The sequence below is a fragment of the Mauremys mutica genome, chromosome 8 (genome assembly GCF_020497125.1).
Source record: "Mauremys mutica isolate MM-2020 ecotype Southern chromosome 8, ASM2049712v1, whole genome shotgun sequence".
Classification (NCBI taxonomy): Eukaryota; Metazoa; Chordata; order Testudines; family Geoemydidae; genus Mauremys; species Mauremys mutica.
This window is the reverse complement of record NC_059079.1, coordinates 63,850,877-63,871,896: the sequence shown is the minus strand read 5'-3', so window position 1 is coordinate 63,871,896 and position 21,020 is coordinate 63,850,877. Positions and strand designations below refer to the sequence as shown.

General features: G+C 40.3%; 1 protein-coding gene across 4 annotated transcripts in view; it reads left to right on the top strand.

The window, feature by feature from the left end:
• Positions 1 to 21,020, top strand: part of KIFAP3 (kinesin associated protein 3) — a 160,103-nt gene that overhangs the window by 33,607 nt on the left and 105,476 nt on the right. For all 4 annotated transcript variants that reach the window (XM_045027723.1, XM_045027722.1, XM_045027726.1 and 1 more), the window contains exons 11-12: positions 14,902 to 15,002; positions 20,199 to 20,307. In XM_045027723.1, coding sequence (XP_044883658.1) covers positions 14,902 to 15,002; positions 20,199 to 20,307 — 210 coding nt within the window. The remainder of the gene's footprint in view (positions 1 to 14,901; positions 15,003 to 20,198; positions 20,308 to 21,020) is intronic.

Sequence of the window (21,020 nt, the reverse complement as noted above, 5' to 3'; positions counted from 1 at the left end):
CACCAGTTTACACTAGCACAGGATCTAACACTGTGATCCTTAATCCTGGCTGCGAATAATGTCAGTGATGATTAAAAATAATTTCTTCCAAACTTTTTTGCATGCAAACAGTGCTGGGGTGCTGCATTTCACACCATTCCTCTCTGGGCTGTAAAAAAAATCTTTGGGTGGGAGGGGGGAGTGCACAGCATTTGGGATCCCTTCTTTTTATGCTCAGTTCCAGATAAAGGGTGGGGGGGGGGGTTTAATGGCATTTAGCGATAACTGGGATGAGGAAGGCTCTGAACAGAAAAGTCATTTTCTTTAGATCCAATGAAGTGCTGCAGGTTCAACTGTTGGTATGTCTAGACTGTAGTCTAGGATGTGAATACAGCTCGAGTAGACATACCCAAGCTAGCTTTAAATCAACCAACCCCGCAAGTAATTAGCCAGGGTTCTGAGTGGGCTTGTACAGCCTGTGCTGAAGCACACACTGCTTCTGAACCTGAGCTAGCTTTAATTTAGCTAGCTCGGGTATTTCTGCACAAACTGCAATCACAGCCTGTGGTTTCGGTACAGATGAAACTTTAACTTGTAAGCTGGGCAGAGACTGTGTTCTGTGTTTGAACAGTGCCTAGGTGCTACTGCAATACAAAAAATCTGTCATGATGCACAAGGCATTATTCAGAGATGTCACAACTCCTTAGGATAACCTGATGGAGCTGGAGCCCATGGCCATCACGTATCTACACTTCTACCCCGATATAACGCAACCTGATATAACATGAATTTGGATATCGCGGTAAAGCAGTGCTCCGGGGGGGGGCAGGGCTGTGCACTCCGGCGGATCAAAGCAAGTTCGATATAACGCAGTAAGATTTTTTTTGGCTCCCGAGGACAGTTCTGTTGAGGTAGAGGTGTACTTTTTAATGTTTGTATCTGGTGCAGTTTCCGGGGTTCAAAATATTATTCTTTTATATTTGGAAACCATAACCAAAATACTGTAGCCTACTTTCCCTACACCCTATGCCAGTTCCAGGCTTCAACAAGATTTCCTAGGTGCAGTACCTGTAATAAATACATCACTTTGTACATCACAGCTGAGCGAAACCGGCCAACTGGGCTTCAGTATTAAATTATTTTTAAGTGTCAAATACCCCTCTTATCCTGGTTACTAGGGCATTGAATTCATATTACTCAAGTAAATTCACTTTGGTTTACATTTGCAGTTCATGTTCAAGTGCTAATGCACCTCAGCAGCTGTTGACAAGTTAACCATACAGTTCCAAACACCACAGAGTCAAACTTGTCAGCTCATTAGGCTACTGCATTTTAACATTCATGCATATCATGCCTTTAGCAGTGGGTATGAAAGGAGAATATAAATTAAATACAATAGGCATTTAAGGAGGAAGTTGAGGTTGCAGATCCGTAATGGGCAGGGATTGTGGGCACATATGTGGGGATTCGGACTCATGAGGTGGAGAAGTAGCATTTGACATTGTAGCATAGGAAGTCTGTATGGTCCTTGGCTTTTTCCAGAGCCATTAAACAGCATGGGAGCAGGAGTGGAGGGATCTGAGGTTAGGCATGTTCCAAGGCTGGAAGTTGGTGGGATGGACTCTGCTGTGAGAGGCAGGCAGAAAGAGTGAAGGGATTCTACAACTGAGCTAATGGAGGGGACAGAGTGACAGACATTGAAGAAGAAGGATTATTCTTGGTGTTCTCCTCTCTTACCCCAGAGCCTCTTGGCTGATGCAAGGGAGATCAGGGATATGGATGATGGGAGATTCTTTGCTCTTCTTCGGCCTCCATTTTTGAGTTATTCTCCTAGTTCAGAGGGCCTGTGGCCAGCACTTTTTGAGAATCAGGTCTCTTTAAATTGTCTCAATTTGGGTACCCCAAATCACTAGTTACTTTTAAAAACCTAGGTCTGACCGTACATAAGTGGTTGGAATAAGCTGAAAAATTGGTGAATTATTGACAGAGTGTTGGAGTCACTGAGTTGCAGTACCTCATAAGCTATCCCTAGCCTCATCTTAGCAACTGGAATCCTTAAGTATTGTGCTAGATGCAATTTAGGTAATACATTTCCTTCAAATTTTGACTTTGCAAGAGAGAATAAGGCACAGTCAGCAGTTATTTATAAGGTTTGTGTTGGAGAGTTGAAGTCTAAAGATCTCACCAGTGAGTGTACATCTTAAAAGAACTTAAGACCTTCAAGCATGCATCCATCTGGTGGGTTGTTTGAGAGGATATTTGTTTGGTGGGTGTACAGTTCCAATATAATAGTTTCCATGTTTCATGGGTACAATGATCTGATCAAGCCAAATTGGCTATAGGGGGTTTGTCTTGCAACTAGGTAACATAATCCTTTCTTGATCTAGGTTTCATAACATTATTCTAGATATGAAAGCATCCTCTGTGCCCTGGAGACCTTATGTCAACATGCTGTGAGGAACAGGGTCATCTACCTTGCATTAGGAAGGCCTCTTCAGTTCTGTGATAGTTTGAGCTCTTTTGAATGAGGCAGTCTGGTTTTTCCTTAGCGTTAGAGATGGCCAGAGCTGTTCACATCAGGCTACAACTTTAACCAGCTTTGATCATTCAGAAGTCAAGTATTGCTTCCTTTGCCTGTCATTGCTGGTTTCCTTGACAGATGTTCAGGTAATGTCTTGCTGTCGAAAGCCCTTTTAAAATCTTTCACGGTGATTTGACGTTTTCCCCCCTTTTTTAATACATAGGTTTTCATGAGCAAAACAAAGAAGAACTAAGGAGTCCAATTTTGTCTTTGATGACCAGTTCATTGTACGTTATGCAATGGTGCTGAGTTGTATACGGACTGCTGATTAAAAACTCCAGAAATAGCCTGTTTTCTAATTAACAAAGGGTTGTAGGTTTTTTAACTATTCTATTGCTTTTATGAAGGTTTCTTTTAAGAATGTTTAAAGAAGATGTTTTCTTTTTATGAGCTGGCTTAGGCTTTTTGTAGTGAACTTATTATGGAGCTTCACACATCTGTTTGAGTAAGGAGCTTCTTATAGGCTACTGCAGTGTTTTTGCAATTTTAATGGGCCTCGTTTATCCTATAAAGAAGCATACATTTTCCTACCTGATCAAGTGAGCAAACAATAGGGGTCAGATGTGGCAAAGACCCTAACAAAAAGCACATGTCCAGCTGTCAGGGTGAGGTAAAGTCATATCAGGATTGCTTGAAGTTATTAATGGCAGTAACATTTATGCTTCCTCCTGTTTTCCCAATTAAATTGAGAAACCTTTTTTTCTAAGGTGACTTTGCAGCACCTGGTTCTAATACTCGGTGTGTGAACATTGCCTGGGGTATCTCCATTTCTTTATAGTAGATGCTGGCTCAAGCACATTTAAGTTATAGTTCAGCTAAAAAGACCCATTTGTTGGAAAGCAGTAATTATTAAGGGGTTTATTTTGAGTGTTTGTTTTTTTTATCATTTGTGGTGAGTATGGCCAAGGTTTTCAAAAATAAGAGCCTAAAGTTAGGCTTCTAAATCCATATTTCGGTGTCTGAATAAATGGCCTGTTTTTCAATAGTACTGAGAACTAGAGCAGGGTGACATTTTGTCAGCCAGTAGTAGTCACGCCAAAAAATGCATTTTTCAGGGCTCAAATTTGAATTTGATTGAATTCAATTAATAGTTTCATCCAGAAAAAGATTAAAAAAAGAAAAAAGTCAACACTTTGTTGTGACCATTTTGAAATGTATCGTTTGACTTCTGTGTTTCAAATGGTGTTCCGTTTAGAAATTTGGCCAATTGAAAAAAATAAAAGGGTGAAAAACAACAACAACAACAAAAAGCGAGTTTTTCTGGATTCAGTGACAAAAATTGAAAAGAAAAATTTGGTTTCATTTTGAACCGAACTTTGTTTACAGGGGGATTTTTTGGTTCGGCCTCTGAACTGAAAAATCAGTTATTTGCTCAGCTCTACTGAGAACCCACCTTTTTCTGCTGACTTCAGCAGGATATTGGGTTCACAGCACATTTTAAAAACCAGGCTATTTATTTAGACACCAAAATATAGATTAAGGAGTCTAACTTTAATACTGAAATTTTTAAAATCTTGCCTATGATTTTATTATATGTAAAGCTATCAAAGTGTAGAGGCTTCAGTATCAAAATCATGATTAACATTGCACTATGCAAGGTACTTGAGGCTGGGATCAACTCCTTTGACTTTATAATAAAATATTTGTTCATCAAACTCATACTGCTTGCTGATAGTGAACGGAAAGAATTGCCAAGAAAGTGTGAATGAAATTCATTGCACATTGTGGGTTTTTGTTCTTCCTTCGTTGAAAACTATTACTGTCTGATACTTTTTTATTCTTTTAATTTAACATGGTCAAAAGTTAGAAACCACGGCCATGTCTATACTACTGGCTTAATCAGCACCGCTGCGATCAATGCAGCAGTGTCGATTTAGCAGGTCTGGTGAAGAGACACTAAGTTGATGGCAGAGCGCTTTCCCATTGATATCTGTACTTCACCTCTCCGAGAGGCACAATGGGAGAGCATCTTCCGTCAACATAGCACGGTGTAGACACCGCTGTAAGTCGATCTAAGTTACATCGCCTTCAGTTATGTAAGTTATGCAACTGAACTAGTGTAACTTAGATCGACGTACAACGTTAGTGTAGACCAGTCCCAGGTATTTTTCAAATCTGTAGTTACCAGTCTCTAGTATTGAAGTTACAAAACTGTATCAATGCACAATTTCATTTAACTATTTCTATATATGTCACAGAAGTGGACAGATTAAAAATTGTTCATCAGTGGATGACGAATAAAGTTTGCTACATGAAATGCTTTTGATGACAAAACTTGGATGTCTAAAATGTCACAGGAGAGAAGCAGTAAATCTCCTGGGGAGTTCAGGATCTTTGCAAGGGAGTAAAGTTTTTGCTGCTGCTCCTTCTAACCTTTGAGAATATGTCTAAACTGCAATTTAAAAACCCACAGCTGGGCCATGCCAGCTGACTCGGGCTTGTGGGGCTCAGGCCAAGGGACTGTTTAACTGCGGTGTAGATGTTCTGGCATGGGCTGGAGCTCAGGCTCTAGGGCCCTGAGAGGTGGGAACTTGTGTTGCCAGAGCATCTACACTGTAATTAAACAGACACCTGCTGCTGGCCCATGCCAGACGACTTGGGCTTTTGGAGCTAATTGCAGTATAGACATACCCTCAGAGGCTCACAGGAGGCAGATCTGTACAGCCACAAACTCTGTAAGCTTGGCATGAGAAGTGCAGTCTCCTAAGGGACAGAGTAGTGATGCTGTTCTGAAGGTGAGGCTTTGGTACTCAGTACCTTAGGAGAGGTACTCTTCTGAAGCAGACCTTAAGAGGCTTCTGGATGCAGAGATGGCCTCCTGGGAACCTCAGAAAGGAGCATCTGGAAGAGTTCCCCAGGAGAGATGAGCCTGGGGATCCTGAGCTGGAAAAAAGCTGTGCGGGATGGCTTTCAGCCATAAGAACTTTAAAAGGCACTTTGGGGAAAGGAGAATTTGACAGCTATATCACTGAGCATCTGAACGCTGCAGGAGGGGGAAGTCTGCTGCCTCTCCTCTAGAGTTCCCCATGCTCCCTGCTCCTGTGAAGAAGAGCAGTTGCAGTGTCCTCCTTCCTCACAGCAGCACAGGTATACTTTATCTCTTTACACTTGGCTTAGCTTTTTATCAGTGTTTTTTAAAAGATTTGAGCTGATACAAGGAGAAATCATTCCAATATTTGAAATTATATTTCCATGCTGTATTGGCTTTTGGAGTAAAAGCTGATAAAATAGTAGAAGTTGAATATCCATTGAATCTGTTAATTCCATAAAACAGAAGCTAAAGAATTGTAGTTTTACAGTAAAATAATTTCTATATTTCCCAGGTCAGGCCCTGATCCTGCAAATATGCACATGCTTCTCTTTCTGCGTGTATGTAGTCCCAGTGACTTCAATGGATTGTTCACATATAGGAGCATTTGCAAGATTGGGGCCTTCGCTTTTTTTGTATTCTAAAAATGATCACCAGATCTGTAAGAAACTCTCTCCCTACCTCAGATAATCGATGGCCTATTTTTATCAGGAAATCCCACATTCTCCCTATCCTTGCAATGTTATCAGGTGGTTCTCCTCCAGAGTATTGCCAGAGAGAGCCTTGACATTCTTTTGATTAGTTAAGTTATGTCCTACAAGGTTGATCTTGGCCAATGTAAATAAAGTGAATGGGATTTAAACCATACACTGAATAATCTGGTCCAATTGTCTCAGATTTGGTACAATAATGTAACTTTCTGTTAGCTTTTTCACTACTTTTTCTAGCCCCTTTTACTATAATAGTTTCTTAGGATCGCTGCTGATTATGGTGTGGGCTTCTTAATGGAAGAACAGTTGTAATCTAATAAAGTAGTTTCCTGATTCAGCACTGCAAGAAATGTATATAAGAAGGCCACGGCCAACTTCGTGACATTCTTACCCTGCTAGAATCCTTGTTTTAATTTACCTAATATTTTACAGTAAATTTAATGTAAGTTTTGATAGTTTGTGCTTGATGCTGAAATGTAGAATTGCTGTGCTAGTTAATATGTATACAGAGGCTTTCTTTGAATTGCTTATTTTTCAGTGAAGTGTATTTAATGTTTTCCACATGGGTTGTGTTGAATATATTTCACACTTAAAGTGGTGATGTTGGTGATTCCATTAGAGACTATGTTGAATTCCTGTTAATGCCATTCCATTTGGATAACGTAGTCCATAACTTGTATTCTTGCTGTGTGTTACTTCAGCATTGTTCAGGGCTGATTCTCCTCTTGAAATTCAAATGTCCAGATCTGTCCTGAACGAGTGCTTTTTTTCTTGATTGCGGGACTAATTGGGAACGTTAGTGTTAGGGCTTCTGTACAAAGCGAGTTAATGCGTAGCAAGCCAGGGTGTGAATCTACAGCGCGCTAGAAGTTCCGTAGTCCCCTCAGATTGTTTCAAAAGTCACTTTCAAATGGGAGAATATCAGAGTGGACTATGGTACTTGTGGGGCACTGCAGGTGGTCCGTATGACCAGCTAACGTGCTGTAGATTCACATCCTTGCTTGCCACACACTGTCTTACCACATAGACAAGTCCTTAAAATCACAAACTTGTCCAAAATACAAAGTCAGATCCTGAAAATTATTGCATAGTTTTTCCTCGGTCCTTACATATGCACAATTGCCACTGAAGCCCAGGGGTATGTGGTCTTAGTAAGACCTGAGTAGAGAATTCAGGCTTTGGTCATAGTTACCAGCACATGCCTTGTTAACATTCAAAGACTGAAAATCTGAAACCATTTGGAATTCAGAACCCACCCCTCTAATTTGCAGAAAACTAGTTGTGAAAACAGCCCAAGGGACCTGATATTTTTCCATCCCAGCTGCTCCAGCTGAAGTACAGCTGCAAATTAAAAAAAAAAAAGAAAAAGAAAAAAAAAGTATTGTTCCTATAAACTGTTGAGTGTATTTTATAACAGCAATAATTCCCACAAAATCAGTTATGACAGTTAATGACCGGTTTGTTAAGGCATTAACTGCCCTCAGCTGGGAATGACCAATTTCTCTGGAATGGTTGTATAAGTACTAAGCATAATTCAATAACACTTTCAAATAATGATTTGGTTAATTACTGTTAAATTCTTGTGGAAATCCTATCAAAGTACTTATGACCTCCACATTTAATATCCAATGAGTTCATCATGATTCATGTTTATTACCATAAATACCAAAGGAATCCATAGGCCATTATTTTTCCATGGGTGCCTTGACTGCTTTAGGCAATTTGGCTAGTCCACTTTCAGTCATTAAGTGCCTGATTCTCAAAACTGCCAGTCTTTGCAGGGCACGGCTTTGGCACATCCCCAAAACATTGGTGACTTTTTATATGCGAACAGTTGGCAGAGATTCTTCTTACTTTTCCTAGTTAGGGAAATAATTGATGCCTACTGAATAAGTCATAAGGAAGTCCTTTTGCAGTGCCTGCTTTTGCATGTGTGGTCCTGGGTTGTGATAAAAAATAGCATCCTGTTACCCCATCCTGTTCCTTTAAGGCTTCTGCATCTAGGAAGAGAGCTGTTCTTTACCCTGGCTCAAAGTGAGAGGGTCGAGACTGGGTCGGTCTTCAACAGAATCTCCAAATAAATATGATTAACTCATGGCTTCATTCAGCAATGTTCAGACTAGAACAAAACACAAGATGTGTATCTTCTGATTAATCTGTTAAACAACGGTCAGTCACTCATGCAAGAAAGATTAAAGGATTGGAAAACAAGCCTTATAGCGATAGATTCAAGGCACTCAGTCTGTTTAGCTTAACAAAAGGTTAAGGGGCACAGTCTATAAATACTTTCATGGGGAAAAATTTGATAATTGACTCTTCAATCTAGTGGACAAAGGAATAACAAGATCCGATGGCTGGAAGCTGAAGCTACACAAATTTGATCTGTAAATAAGGTGTACATTTTTAACAGTGAGGGTAATCAACCATAGAAATAATTTAACAATGGTTGTGGTGGATTCTCCATCACTCACTGGCAATTTTTAAATCAACGTTGCTTTTTTTTTTTTTTTTTTTTTTCCTCAGAGACACTTCAAACAGGAATTAGTTGAGGGAAATTGTCTGTCCTGGGTCATACAGGAGGTCAGACTAAATGGCTTCTTCTGGTCTTGTAATCTATGCATATCCATTTTAGGGTGTTAAAGTCCTTTTGAGCAAGAAGGGCACCTGGCTTGTCAGTTTGTCAACACTTCCTTTGAAGAGTATTATGCCACTTACCTTAAACTCAGTAGTCTGGCTAAATGCTCAAAAACTGAGTGTTGATGTTGTTGAACTTGCAAACTGTTGATGTGTTGAATCTCCTTTCCCTGAATGACACTGGAAAATAAGATAGCTAAAGGTTGTCTCCAATATTTGCCAGTATGTTGATTGAGCCTGTCATGTTGCCTAGAACAGGGGTTCTCAGGACAAATTTTTTGATGGTCTCAGTGCAGCCACCAACTCTTGCTGATGGTCGTGCTCATATTTTTTCCTAAAATACTTGTGGGCTGGAGCCTGAAGGCCCGTGTCCAGATTCCGAAGCCCCATGGACAGGGGATGGGGCCTGGAGATGGAGCCAGAAGCCATGCAACTGGAGCCTGAGGCCTACTGCCCCACAGCTGGAGCCCAGGACTGGAGCCTGAAGTCCCATGGCCAGAGTCTGCCTGCCTCCGCAGGGCTGAGCCCCACTGCCCCTGGGAAGGTGAGGAACTCACTGGCTGCCTACTCTTCCAGCGTTGTGCAACAGGTGTCTCCGAAGGGGGCCAGGGTCCAACCCCTACTGGCAGCCTCAGCAACCAACACCAAGGCGGTACATCCAGGAGCAACAGGGAGGGGCCCCTACTTTGCCACTCTCCCCCACTTCCCCTTCCTGCCCCCCAATCACAGCCCAGGAGGCTGTGGCCGCAAGAAAAGCCCCTGGTGGCCACATGCTGCCATAGTGGCCACATTTGGATGGCCTCCAGTGGATCACAGCTGAGAGTGCCAAACTTAGGACAGACGGACAGAAAATAGGGCAGATACACCCATGCTGGTAGTATATTCTGCAATTAGATTTAACCAAACCAGCAACAAATGAGTATTCCTGTATTGCTACACCAGTTTAACATGGAGTAACAAAGTGTCTCCCGTTTGGCAATCCGTCCCTGGTTTTCCACCCAGAAATGATAAAAATGATTCTGTGATAAATGATCCAAAAATCACGTTAGGTTCTTCCAACTCCAAGGACCTGGCCACGTAACTCAGATCAAAATATACTTCAGGATCTCACCCTATCTTTAGTAAATTAACTAAAGATTTATTAATAAAAAAAGAAAAGTGAATCATATACATCGCAGTCGATTTCAGAGTCTGTAGATCAGGATGATAGCAGTGATGTTAACTTCTACTAGTTTGCAATAAATCTCTCTGGTACATCCAAAAGATTAGAGCCCAAATGGTGGCTTAGATGTAGAGTCTGTTAGATTATTTCCATGAATCTTTCGGGGCATCCCAAGTAATTACTTGGGGATCTCCGTCCAGTGGCTCAAACTTTCCCTGTTTAAAATTCAGCAGATCAGAGATGGCAGGATCGTGCCCAAGGTTTTTCTTTTATAGTTGAAACAGGCTGCCAAGTGTTTCAAGCACAGCACATGCCCGAAGATTCCTCTTTGTTAAGCCCATAATAACCCACCCTTAGAGTAACATTCTACTTCCTATGCATACACAGGTAATCCAGCTACACTGATTTACACAAGGCAATTCCCGGTTATTCATTATAACGGGGATAGATAAGTTGAAGCCAATATAGGTAATATTCATTTGATTCATGCAATATATATACATCTTGTGAATATACAACCAAGTACTAAATACAGGCCTTTGACATAGTAATTGAGTATAGATGCATATTTAATGTAAAAGTAATTAGAATTACAAGATATAGATAAACATAAACATAGCATCTTCCTTGATTTCTTTTCAACACAAATGAATTGGCCTAGTCTATTAATCCCTTTTAACATCTCTTTGATACCCACACACAAGTGAATTGTCCTGATTACAATTGCAATGCCTCTTCTCAAGCCTTTAAGGTTCATACCCATGTTACTTGGCCTGCTGATCCTAACCTGAACTGATTTGCCAGCGTCACAGAGCCCACCTAATAAAGCATTGGATCAGAGTGTGGTATTGAAACTGTGCCAGCTGTGTTGATGGATGACCTCTCCAGGCAAAACATTCTTCCTCAGCCTCTTTCTGCAGCATTCAACCCTTTGATTCTTGACCTGCTGCTGTTTTGCCTGGGAACCAATAGTGGTCAGTGGTAAGGTGGTCAATTCATTCTGTTTCTTCCTACTGAGCTGCACTCAGAGTGTTTGATGAACCTCTGGGAAACTTTTGGCAAACCAGCAGAGCTTTGAAGCTGTGGAGACTGAAATTCTTTCCTTCATTTTTTTTTTCTGTTCCTTCTTTACAAATATAGGTAAATAAAAGAAAATTAAATTAAATTAAATTCAAAAAATTATGGTCACACAGAACTACAGTTGCACCATTAAGAACTCAAAAGCTAGAAGACAACAAAGTTAAAGTTCAACAGGAAACTAGTTCCAGCCCTTTGTGCATGTGTATTATAATAGTCTTTAATGACATGGTTACATACTATACATAAGGATGTAGAAAAAAATCAAATCCCATTATATTCCAGTATTTGAGAAATTGTACGTAATCATCAAAGATTGTATTGAAATGGATGTGCACAAGAGGAACAGAGTGAAGGTTTAACCATGCAACAGTAATGATGTATGAGGGTTTTTGCATTAAGAAAATACAAAGGATTAAAGTATTAAAAAGACGGTAAGTCCTGCTCCCAAAAGCCTTCCTTTCCAACCCCAAGATAATTCCTAATACTGGTGAGTGCAGAGTGCTAAAGTAGCCATAGAATGTAAGATGGTCGTGGTTAGTTTTTGGTTTCTGCGTCCCTCCCCCAATGTCTAGATACTTAATAAGCCTGGAATTCTGGATTCTGTAAACCTTGTTTTGTTGCATTGGTTCCTCCTTAATTCTCCTTTTTCTTCAGCCATTGTTAATTTCATGCTTCTTGCATTTGTGTAGTGCTGCCACCTCCATGCGTCTTTTGAACTTTTCTGTATCAGGTGCAGTAGGCATTACTGTAGCACCTTAGACACTTTCTACTTAAGTTGAATAGCTGGATCCATTTTGAATTTTTGGACAGGCTGGAAATATCATTCAACATGGTGCTTGAGGTGCTCTATAGACGTGGTATGAAACCCTCTCTGCGCCACAGATGCTTGTTTGTGTAAATCTGGCGGTGTTGAGAGTCACAAGAAATCCTTTGCCTCCACATTCTACTGGCTCTTTAACAGCAGTTGGGAAAGGGAGTGAAAGAATACAAGACCTCTATATTCTGTTGTCTAGAACAGTGATTTTTTTCAACCTATTTTCATTTGCGGACGCCTAAAAAATTTCAAATGGAGGTACGGACCCCTTTGGAAATCTTAGACATAGTCTGTGGACCCTCTGATCTGCAGACCACAAGTTGAAAACCACTGTTCTATGGTACTGACAACCTTTTGTGGACCCCTTAGATATAGTCTGCAGACCGCCGGTTGAAAACTACTGGTCTAGAATAAGCTGCAACTATCTTAATAGCACTTGAGAGTCAAAGGAAAGATTTAACTGGCTTTGTTCCGGCTAATAATTTTCATTACTAGATGTAAAGGTTTTTTACGAGAATGAAAAGCTTTTTGTTTGTTAAACATAATTGTGCCAGATCCTCAGCTGGTGTAACCAGTATAGGTCCCATTGACTGACTGACTTTGGAGCAATGCCTGTTACATCAGCTGAGAATCTGGTCCAATTTTAGTCTAGTTTTATTTTGTTACTATTGTTTAGAGGATCCATCCTCCTCTGCTTCTCTTGGAGGTTCCTGTGTTGGCCAGCAAGACACAAGTCAAACATCCGACTCCTAAGCTGAGTCTTGATGGCATGACTCACTCTTTTTAAAGCCTCTAGCTGTATCTATAGCTGTATGGCCCTGCACCTTTCATATTATAGTTGGCTTTATAATTTCACTCCATGGAAACGGGCTGGTTAGGTATGTATTGTCTCTACTAGAAAAAAATGGGCAAAAAGAAATTGCCATGTTTGCTTAAAAATGCCATAGGTTACATCTTCGCAACTGCAACATATTCATTGTGTTATCTTAGCATTAGTCAGAATTATTTCCAAAGCTGGGCATGATTCTTTCCCCAGTTACTATAGAAAAGTACTGTTTCTAAAGTGGGCCAGAGGTTGCAAGGTAAGACAGCTGTTGCTAAATTATCTCCCAGTGCTATCTGAGGGATCAATTTCCCTTTATGCTTAGCAGAGGAAAGAACACAGCATCTCTTGGCAAATGGTGAGTTTCTTAAAGCAACCACTGACAGGGTTTCATGTTTTTATAAATTAATCTTAAAAGTAATGGCAAATGTATGTGCTGCTTTAGGACAAATCATTAAGCGGAGGCACAATATTCTGATCTTATAAAGGAGACCTAGGTCCCTCATAATGACAGAGTGGGAGGAGTTTAACTATGATGGTTGTCTTAAAGCATCAACATGTTGCCAAGCTATCGCATAGGTACTACTTCTATTTCCTGTTCTAAATATAGGGGGAATTGTGGCATTTCAAATAACCTTGTGTGGTAATTGCAGGCAAATGTTGACTTCATAATGGTGGCGGCTATATATACTGATTCAATCCATAGGAGTTTTCAGATAAATTCACTAATCCCACCTATCACCAATACTACACTTAATAAAGTATATATCCCATTGTGACAATCAGGGTCCAGACAGTCCAAGGGAAGAAAGGGGGGTCTGAACCCCAAAGAATAAGCAGCTGAATCAATGGATTGTATACAATGTTGTTTGTGTATAAAGATATGTCAAGTAAAGTCTTTTAGTAAAGCTTGTAATGTTCTGAACTTGATGGTCACTAGGAGAGCTGTATACAGGTTATGGTTATGAATATATGTGTGTACAACATTGTAATTGCAACACGGGTGCACCAACCGCATCATCTCACAGCAGTGTGGGGAAGCAATCAGGCAGGGAGGGGCACCTCCCAGGGTAGTTGTTTATACAAAACTAACTCCAAGCACCAAGCGGCCTACAACCCAGGGAACAACAGTCATGGACTGCAACATGGAAAGTCATTGAAACTGAAAATAAAATCCTTGTCTTGAGCTCCTAAGGAATTTCCCTTGCACTTCGTAACCATGAATTAATATAGTCTTGAAGAAAGGGAAAAAAAACCCTGCAAACCTTGTTAAAAGGGAAGGGGTTTGAAGTGAAGGCTATCACTGGTGTGCAAACCATCTGGAGTGTGTCCCCCAAAGTGAACTGATGACCGGGAGCTGGTTTCACCTCTTCAGGGGTGATGAATCAGATGGGAACTGTCCAAGTGTCTGGTAGTTCAGAACTTGGGGAGACTCGGGAACTAAAGGGGAGGTTGAGGTGACCCTGCAAGGTGAAACCTTTATGCTTGTAGGCTGGCTGGCTACTGGTGTCAGAGCTCTGAGCTATAGCAGCACAGCATTAAGGCAGTTAAAGCTACAAGGCGGGCGGTGACAGAAACCCTCATTGGTCTGGGTGATCTCCAAAATGTCACACCTGTCAATCCAAAAACACTCAATTTTCTTTTCTTTAAAATGTGTTCTATGCAGCTTTTGTGTTGTTTATCTAACCTGTGTTCAGTTGCCTTCCTGCACCTCACAAATGCTTAAATGACACTGGAACACCAGGGTATCTTACCTTTATATAACCAGTTTTACTGCAGTTGTTCATCTGTTACATTCTTTTATTTCCAGCGCTGATAGAAAACTCTCTTATAGTGTTATGTATGTGGAAAAATTTAGTTCTCAGAGCTTGGCATCCACATCAACAGCCTAGTTGGCCTTAATTTGTTCCTTTTCTGATATTCTTGGCAGAGAGAAGGTTTGGATGGGCCATTGAGACTGAACTCCCCTTTCATAGAAGGTGGATCCTTGCATAGTAGGAATGAACGTACATTCCCCGATAACATTGTGCAGGAAGTTGGCACTGCCATTTCCTATGCTGTGTATGATTGGTGGATAAATAAAAGACTAGTCCTCAGGGGCTGTCAGTCCAGCATCTTTCGCTAATACTAATGTGTGTCACACATTTTAATAAATAATCTTGTTAAAGCAAGAGAGAATTTAAAAAGTGTTATCATAGTAATCTTAATTAAAGAATTAGACTCTAGTGGAGAAATAGGAATGCACAGTAACTACAGTGTTGGGGATTTTAGTTAACACAAATTCATGTTGTGTTTTTTATTCTCCCTAGCAAATGAAAGCTACAGACAGGTAGCAATGTGTGTTCTGTATCACATAAGCATGGACGACCGCTTTAAATCGATGTTTGCGTACACAGACTGTATACCACAGGTATGTGTTTTCCTTCTAGACACATTCTACCACTAACATGCTATTTTTCGCCTTCCTGGTAGCAGAGGTCACAGTGACACCTTCAGGTGATAATGGGAACAACCATGTTTCTTCCCAGTCAAATAACTATGAGCCTCTATTAATAAGGCAACTTAGCCATTCAGGCTACCTTTAAGTAGACCTTCTAAGAAGGAATAGGTGACAGAGTTTGTCTGTCAGTGCTGCTGGCAAATAAGGCACATCAGCTTATTGCCAAGGGTATAAGCAACCAGAAAATACCTCTAGAAGATTAGCCATGTTAAAGGGAGATGACAATTGGTTCCCTATATAATTACTGTATATGTCCTGGAGAGCTTTGCTTTTTGCAGTTTCAAAAGATACTCCTTTCCAATCCCACTTTAAGTACCAGAACGTCATTGTCTGCAGTGTTACAGAGTATGAGCTGGAAACCAGCCAAGCAAATGTTACATCACTGTATGGACTATCTCTGCTCTGACTACAGTCCCACTAAATAAAGGACACATGAAAAATGTGTAGTTGGGAAAAAAATACCTTTTACCTACCTTCTAGATTAAGGATTGTTTGGTGCCTCTCACTGTCTGTAGAGACTAAATAAACAAACTTTCATTTAAAAAAAAAAGATCTGGCTCTTTTAAACAACTATATGAGTCAGTTTCTCAGGGTACTGATTTAAGGTTAGAGTTGAGGATAGAGTCTCCATCTCATAAGTAGCTCTCTGATTGCTTTTTTTAGAATTGCACCACTCTGTTCTCTTTCCTGCCAAACATCTTTTTAACATCAAGCGTATCCATTATGGGAGGTTGCCATGGAAAGTTTTCAGAACATTTCTTGTCATGGTAAAAGTTGTAATGTTCTTCCAAGTCATGGGGGAGGAAGGAGGATCTGATGGGAATAGCAAGTGTATGTTGCAAAATACTCTTGTAAACATCCTGTAGATTATGTTTGCCACAGGATGAAGTTGTATGCTAAGAAGCCCAAATGATACAGAGAACCCACTACTTTTGAATTGAGGCTTTGTTTTGCACTTTAGGGCTCAGTTATTGTGTGATTTTGGGAAATATGGGCATGGTTTAAAAGCCCCTAGTTCCAAATATAAAGAACCATGGAAATTTCAATAACATTTAACTAACATGCTTGTTCTGATAGGCATTGGCTGCTCAAAGTTGTGCCTGTAACTCTTGTTCCAAAGCCCATTGTAGTAAATAGACTCCCATTAATTTAATTGTTCTTTATATCCGGCTCATAAAGCCTAGCAAAACTTTAAGGCTATCTGTGACCATGATGAACAGTACTGTGCTCATTAAATCCTATAATGAATTATATTAATTCTATAAATGAAGACCCTGTTCATCCAAAGCCACACTGTGATTTGCCAGTTGGTCCTTTGTGACGAACATCTGTACACCTGCAGCTGGTGTGAAGAGCTAATTGTAAGGGAGAGAGGTTGGGACAGGAGGGGAGAAATGAACATTTTAAAGTGACCCCCTCCCTTCTTTGCCCCTCAAAATGCCCCTCCCCCTCCCCAGGGTGAATAGATAGAAAGTGTGAAAAATTGGGATGGGGTTGAGGGGTAATAGGTGCCTGTATATGAAAAAGCCCCACATATCAGGATTGTCCCTATAAAATCAGGACATCTGGTCACTCTTACCACTCCCCCAGATTGTTTTTAACTCTGTTTTAATGTAAAATGAAGGAGCCAACCATACTCCATTAGCAATAGGCCACATCGGGATTGTACGGGTGGGCTATTGGTGCACATCTCAGGTGGTGGAATACACTTGTCCTTCCCATGTAGTCAGTCCCCCATTCGCTGAAAAATCCGCTCCCTTTCACCCCAGTCAAGCTCTAGATTGCAGCACAAGCTAGCTGATGAGTTAGTTGAATTCTCCTTCATAGAAAGTTTTCCTCTACTGACCCATTGGGACGGGATAGGAGAGGCTAGTGAATGTGACCAAAATAAGGCACAACAACCCTATCTTGCCCCATTGCATGGTGAGTGTCACCTCTGCAGAACTGCCAGTGCATCCTATCTGCACAAAGGGCTGGAACTTGGTTCTGTCATATTTGCAGTCTGCAGGTCCATTGGGTCTGCTTGCCTATGTCTTTCCTTTGAACATTTTAAATTATCTGAAAGAGGCTGAATTCTCCCAGGTAAGCATCCTTGTGGATTTCAGGAGTTAATGGGCATTATTCTAGTACCACTTAAAAGTGAGTATTAACAGTTCATTCTTGTTTAGACCTTAGCAATGAGTGTTTTGTTTAAATAGGTGCAAATGCCATCCAGATGCTTATAAAACCATATATTGGTAATAGCCTGGCCAATCAAAGAGCATGATTAGGCAGTGATGTTATGGTGATATTTAATATTTTACCACTGAGCGGTGTACAAGGATCTCCTCAACTCCCCCACATGTTTTCCACCACAGTTGTCCTGCTTCGCTCCTCTTTGATCTATAAGCTTCTTTTTAGTTTAATGCTGGTAAACGTCCTCTCTTGACAGCGCCCTTTGCTCCTGTCCGCCATTATCTGCTGAAGTTCAGAAACCAGAGCATCACTTCAAACAGCAGAGTTAGGGAGTAACCGGTCAGAAGAGATTCCTGAGGCATGCAGTTCTGGCATAATCATTCAAAGATGTTTGAATTGGGGTTGAGGAGGGGGTTGGACAGAGGTGTATGTGAACAGAGAGCTGTGGGGGTTGGCCTCTGGTCACTGGTAAATAAGTGAAGTCAGGTGCCAGAGAGTCTAGACACAGTGATTTCAGTCCTGGGTCTGTGGTATCTGATACTCAATATGGGACTTGTCTGATTGAACACTACTGCCTCTTCATTGCACATGCTGCAGCCTTTTTACTGCCTTCCTGTTAAATCAGTAAAAGATGACAATGGACATGGTAAAAGCAGAACAAATTTAATTTTAATATTTCCTATTTGGCAGCAATTACGCTCCCTTTTGAAGTGGCACGAGAAGCAATCAAATTAAATGAAGACATAATGGGAAACATGGAGTTCATACAAAACTATTATTTTAAAATTTGAACTGGTTTGATTGAAATTGGAGTATATTTATTTATTTTTCAGAGAAGTAGCTCAGTAATGACAATTTGACCCCACTACGTTCAACATTTAATTTCCATAGATTTTTGCATTCAGTGAGCATAGAATATGTTTCAGTTTTAAAATATATATAAATAATTTGAAGGGATTTTAAAATGAGAGTTCTAGAGGGTAATTTCTGAAAGGTTGCATCCCCTACTTGCTGAACTTTCTATAGGACTTTGCTGGTTAATTCATGTTTGAAATATGTGAGTATCAGGGCTGATTAACCTTTACTTAAGAAAAGGAGGAAATCAGCAATGGCTTTTACATCTCCTTGTGAAAGCCCTAAAAGATATATATATTCTGTGTTATAATTGAAATCCATATATTTGAAAATGTAGAAAGACATCCACATAGAAGATTTTCCTCTACTGATAAATTTCAATTGGTATTCTATTGTTTAACAGTGCGATTAATCACAATTAATTTTTTGTTAATCGCATGAGTTAACTGTAATTAATCGACAGCTCTTACAATGAGCGCACATTAATCACTATTGTGACCTAAATGTGTGTTTATTAATTTGGCAGTCTCTTTGGAATGACAACTTGCTAGTGTATTTATCTATTGCCAGATAACGTCCTCCAACAGATTATCTGTGGAGGATTTACCTGCAGTACTGATGCTTCCTAATTGTCCTTTCTCTGAATATATATTTTTGGTAGATACCCACTCTGATAGCTCAGTGGTTTGAGCATTGGCTTGCTAAACCCAGGGTTGTGAGTTCAATCCTTGAGGGGGCCATTTAGGGAACTGGGGTAAAAATCTGTCTGGGGATGGGTCCTGCTTTGAGCAGGGGGTTGGACTAGATGATCTCCTGAGGTCCCTTCCAACCCTGATATTCGATGAGTCTATCTTGTACTTAATCATTCCAAGGTGTTACCACTAGGGGGCAAGAGTGCAACTACTTTGACTGTTAATAGTTCAGTTCTTTCTCCATGCCCCTACCCCTGCTGAAAACTGAGATCTACTCATTATCTCTACTGCCCCTGTATCTGTCCTCTTTTCAAGTGCATTTGTTTTACCCAGCCTTGTACCCATGCTACCTTGCATTGTGATTCTGATAGGTTTTGTAAGCTAAGTAGTCTGGCTTTGTGAGTGCTTACATGGTAGACTGATGCACTACAGAATTGGGGTTGGTGCTGCAGTAGGGATGGTCTACCTTGTGAGTCAATAACTGAACCAAATCTACAGCATGGTGTGAAAAGTGAAGACTGAGAAATAGACTGATGTTTGGACGCTATTTATATATTGGATTTGGTGTTTGTAAAAAATTAAGGCAGACTTAAAATGGACAAAATTAGGGGTTGATATGTAAACTGTGACAGACCAGTGAATATATAGGAACAAATTATATGGAATGGCAGCTAGCTGTTGGTTCTTTGTAGCATCATCAGCGAAGTCCCTAACATGCACCACAGCAGTTAGAGCAGACTGTGGGAGATGTGTATTTTACTCCAGGTGTCCTTTTTCCTCTACTGAAGGAGTGGGGCAGTAGTAAAGTAGACTCTGGCTCAGTACTGAAGTATATGGCAGTTGCAATGAGTGCAGTGGATAGTAGGTTTGCTTAGACAAATGATGGGAAGGGGACACATTGTAGCAGATAGATCAGAGTAAGTTTAGATATAGGCAGCGCAGTAGGCTTAGCCAGCTCAAAATAGCAAGAGTAGAATTATTATACAGTAAAACAACCATTTGTAGTGCTTTATTCCATTAAGCAAACAGAAGTATTCTGGTTTTCATGGGATGAATAATTTAGTACACAAGATTTTAACCTGTTCACAGGAAGTTAACCATTCACAATCAACACATTATCTCCCTATCACTGGATTTTATTTATCAAACTCAGTTTATTTTAGAAAAAGTGGCAAGTGATTGCAATTCTTAACTGTTAGTAACTCTGGCTGTCCACAAATAATCAAACCCTAGTCCTTCCAAATTAATCACCCTTACAAGTTGGCAGCAAATGTAGAGATCCTGAATATGAAAAGTATTCAGATTAGCATAGTTGGCTTGAGAATATTGCTCTGGTTTTTTCTCATGCTTTGGAAAGTTTAATGACTCATGTGTGTGTTGGTAGTTAATGAAGATGCTCTTTGAGTGCCCTGATGAACGTATTGACCTGGAGCTCATTTCCTTCTGCATTAACCTTGCTGCTAACAAGAGAAATGTGCAGCTTATCTGTGAAGGTAAGTGTGCTGAAGCTTCATAGCATATCTTTGGGTCAGTGCCTAGCACCCTGTTGCCAAATGTAATAGTAATACAACTAATGACTGCAGAAAAACATTCAGACCACATATGTAATAAACATTTGTGTATGTGCACAGTTGGGTCAACTCCTAATGTCACTCATCCCCCTGTTGAGTCATAGTATCTCCAATTCTGTGGTGAACAGTTCCATGAAATCACTGATGACTAGCATATTGAAAACTTTATGCTTATCCTGACCCTCACTATGTGGAATTCACCCCAAAATCTTCCTACAGGCAACTGGGGTTCTGTTTCCCGACATGAGTAAGTAACACAGGGCCTCTTTTATTTTATTTTTTTTTTAATGGAAAGATACAATTTGATCTTTTTTAAGATTATGTCCCTCAAAGCTGGTGTTTACAAGCTGTGTAGTATGAACAGGCTTACTTTTCATGTGATTGCTCCAAAGCTGCTCTCTCTTTTCCTGAACTCCCTGTGCTGATTCACAACTTTAAAGTGCAGTTCTTCTCTGAAATGACACGGTAAAACTGGAACATTCTCAATCAACCATTTCGGTCCCTGTATGTATTCAGAATCCTAGTTACTAACTTCAGTGGCAACTGCTTCATAGATTTTAAGGTCAGAAGGAACAATTATTTATTCTGGTCCCCTGCATAGCACGGGCCATAGAATTTACCCAGTGATTTCTGCA